This window comes from Oryzias melastigma, unplaced genomic scaffold, assembly GCF_002922805.2.
Source record: "Oryzias melastigma strain HK-1 unplaced genomic scaffold, ASM292280v2 sc03652, whole genome shotgun sequence".
In the NCBI taxonomy this organism is placed as follows: domain Eukaryota; kingdom Metazoa; phylum Chordata; class Actinopteri; order Beloniformes; family Adrianichthyidae; genus Oryzias; species Oryzias melastigma.
Genome location: NW_023420220.1, coordinates 434 through 2,087, shown reverse-complemented (window position 1 = coordinate 2,087; position 1,654 = coordinate 434). Strand labels below are relative to the sequence as shown.

The window sequence follows — 1,654 nt, the reverse complement described above, 5'->3', positions numbered from 1 at the left end:
AAGTCACATAATATAACTTGGAAAAGCAAAACAACAAATTAAATAAAGCAAAAAATATATATTTTTCCAATGTTCCATAAAGTTTGGCTTGATATAGCTTGGTTTGTTTTTATGTTTAGTTCAATACAATAACTTCAGAACTTCACTCTATATTTAAAACTGGCTTGAATTAAAATTAATTCTATTTTTATGTTTAAAATACACACACACACACATATATATATATATTGCCAAATAGTGTGAAAATGAGAAAAAACACATCAGTTAGGGGCTTTTCAGAGTTAAAAAAAGATTGTTTGTGAAGCACAAAAACTCAAAGGGTGAACATCTTGACGTCTTTATTACTTCATCTGGTCATGATTCCGGTACACAGATCTCATTTAAGTCATAAACTGAAATTAAACTCACATCTGTAATTTCCAACAGACCTCAGTTTCCCAAACACACACACAGTCAAACATCCTCCTCACATTGATAGGCATAAATGGTGTAAAAGTGACCCCGTGTGGCGTAGTCGTGTTTGACAGACGCCACGCCATCGTGTGGGCTAAAGTATCATTCAGTAAAGTCAGGTTTCCCAGAAGCTCCTCTTCTCCGCTAAAACTAGAAACGTTTCTTCCTCACAGTACACACAACAGCTTTTATTTAGCTTTTACGTACATTAGTTACCGATTCACAGAGCTGTCACGTTGGTTCATAAAAAGCTGCTTCTGAATGCAGCAAAAGCCTAAAGTAAAACGCAGCCGGAGGCTCACACCCATCACCAGACAAAAGAGAGGAGGAACACAAACGCAACACGCCAGGACTGAAGCAGCTGGTCCAGGGATGGGTGTGAACCTCTGACGGTGTGCCAGCTGGAGCTGGGGCAACGCTTCATTCACAGGCTGTGGCTAAACAGACTTAAATGTAGATGGGGGGGGGGGGGCAGCCACGTGCACCAGAGGAACAAATATTGAAAGCAAACAGCTTATTGTCCAATGACTTTGCTGACAAAAGAGTCCAGTTCATCGTCATCTTTGATCCCAACAAAATGATCGACGACGTCGCCTCCTCGCATGGCGATGACGGTTGGAACAGCAGAAACCTGCAGACAGATCACATCACCGGCTTTGTTTGTGTCCTTTGTAATACAGAAAGGATTGATTTGAAAAAAAGAATTCAATCTCACCCCATATTCGATGGCCAGGTCTGTGTGCTCATCGATGTCGACTTTTGCCATGGCAACGCGGCCTTTCTGTTTGGCAATAGCCTTCTCCAGCCTGGGGCCAAGGATTTTACAGGGGCCACACCACCTAGAACCACACCAGCCGTTAGTGCGCTCGGCCCCAGATAGGGCTGGGTATCGGTTATAATTTCCAGAAATTTTTCGATTCACAAGAGACTGAATCGATTCGATTCAGATTTTTTTTTTTTATTCTTCAATTTAATTTTTATTTTACACATTTATACACATTTGTTTAGAAATACATTAATAATCTACTACAAAACAAACAAAAAAGCGACTCCAAAGGTCTAATTCCTGTATGTGGGTGCAGGTGTAACAACCTCAAATAAGAATTTTATTATCATTATTATTAGAATGTACATCTGAGTCGCTCAGATTGGCTCGATGCTGGTGGTATGTGGAGCGAATGAAAAGAGTCGGTTAGAATGC

The 1,654-nt window shown here is 40.4% G+C and overlaps 1 protein-coding gene across 1 annotated transcript; it reads right to left on the bottom strand.

The window, feature by feature from the left end:
* Nucleotides 1–321: 321 nt before the first annotated feature.
* On the bottom strand, nucleotides 322–1,292 carry LOC112139640 (thioredoxin, mitochondrial; the record flags this gene model as incomplete). The annotated part of the gene is given in 2 exon segments (XM_024262477.1): nucleotides 322–1,084; nucleotides 1,169–1,292. Coding segments are annotated over 2 exon segments (241 nt in total), but the record flags the coding sequence as incomplete, so codon positions are not given.
* Between the last annotated feature and the right edge of the window lie 362 nt (nucleotides 1,293–1,654).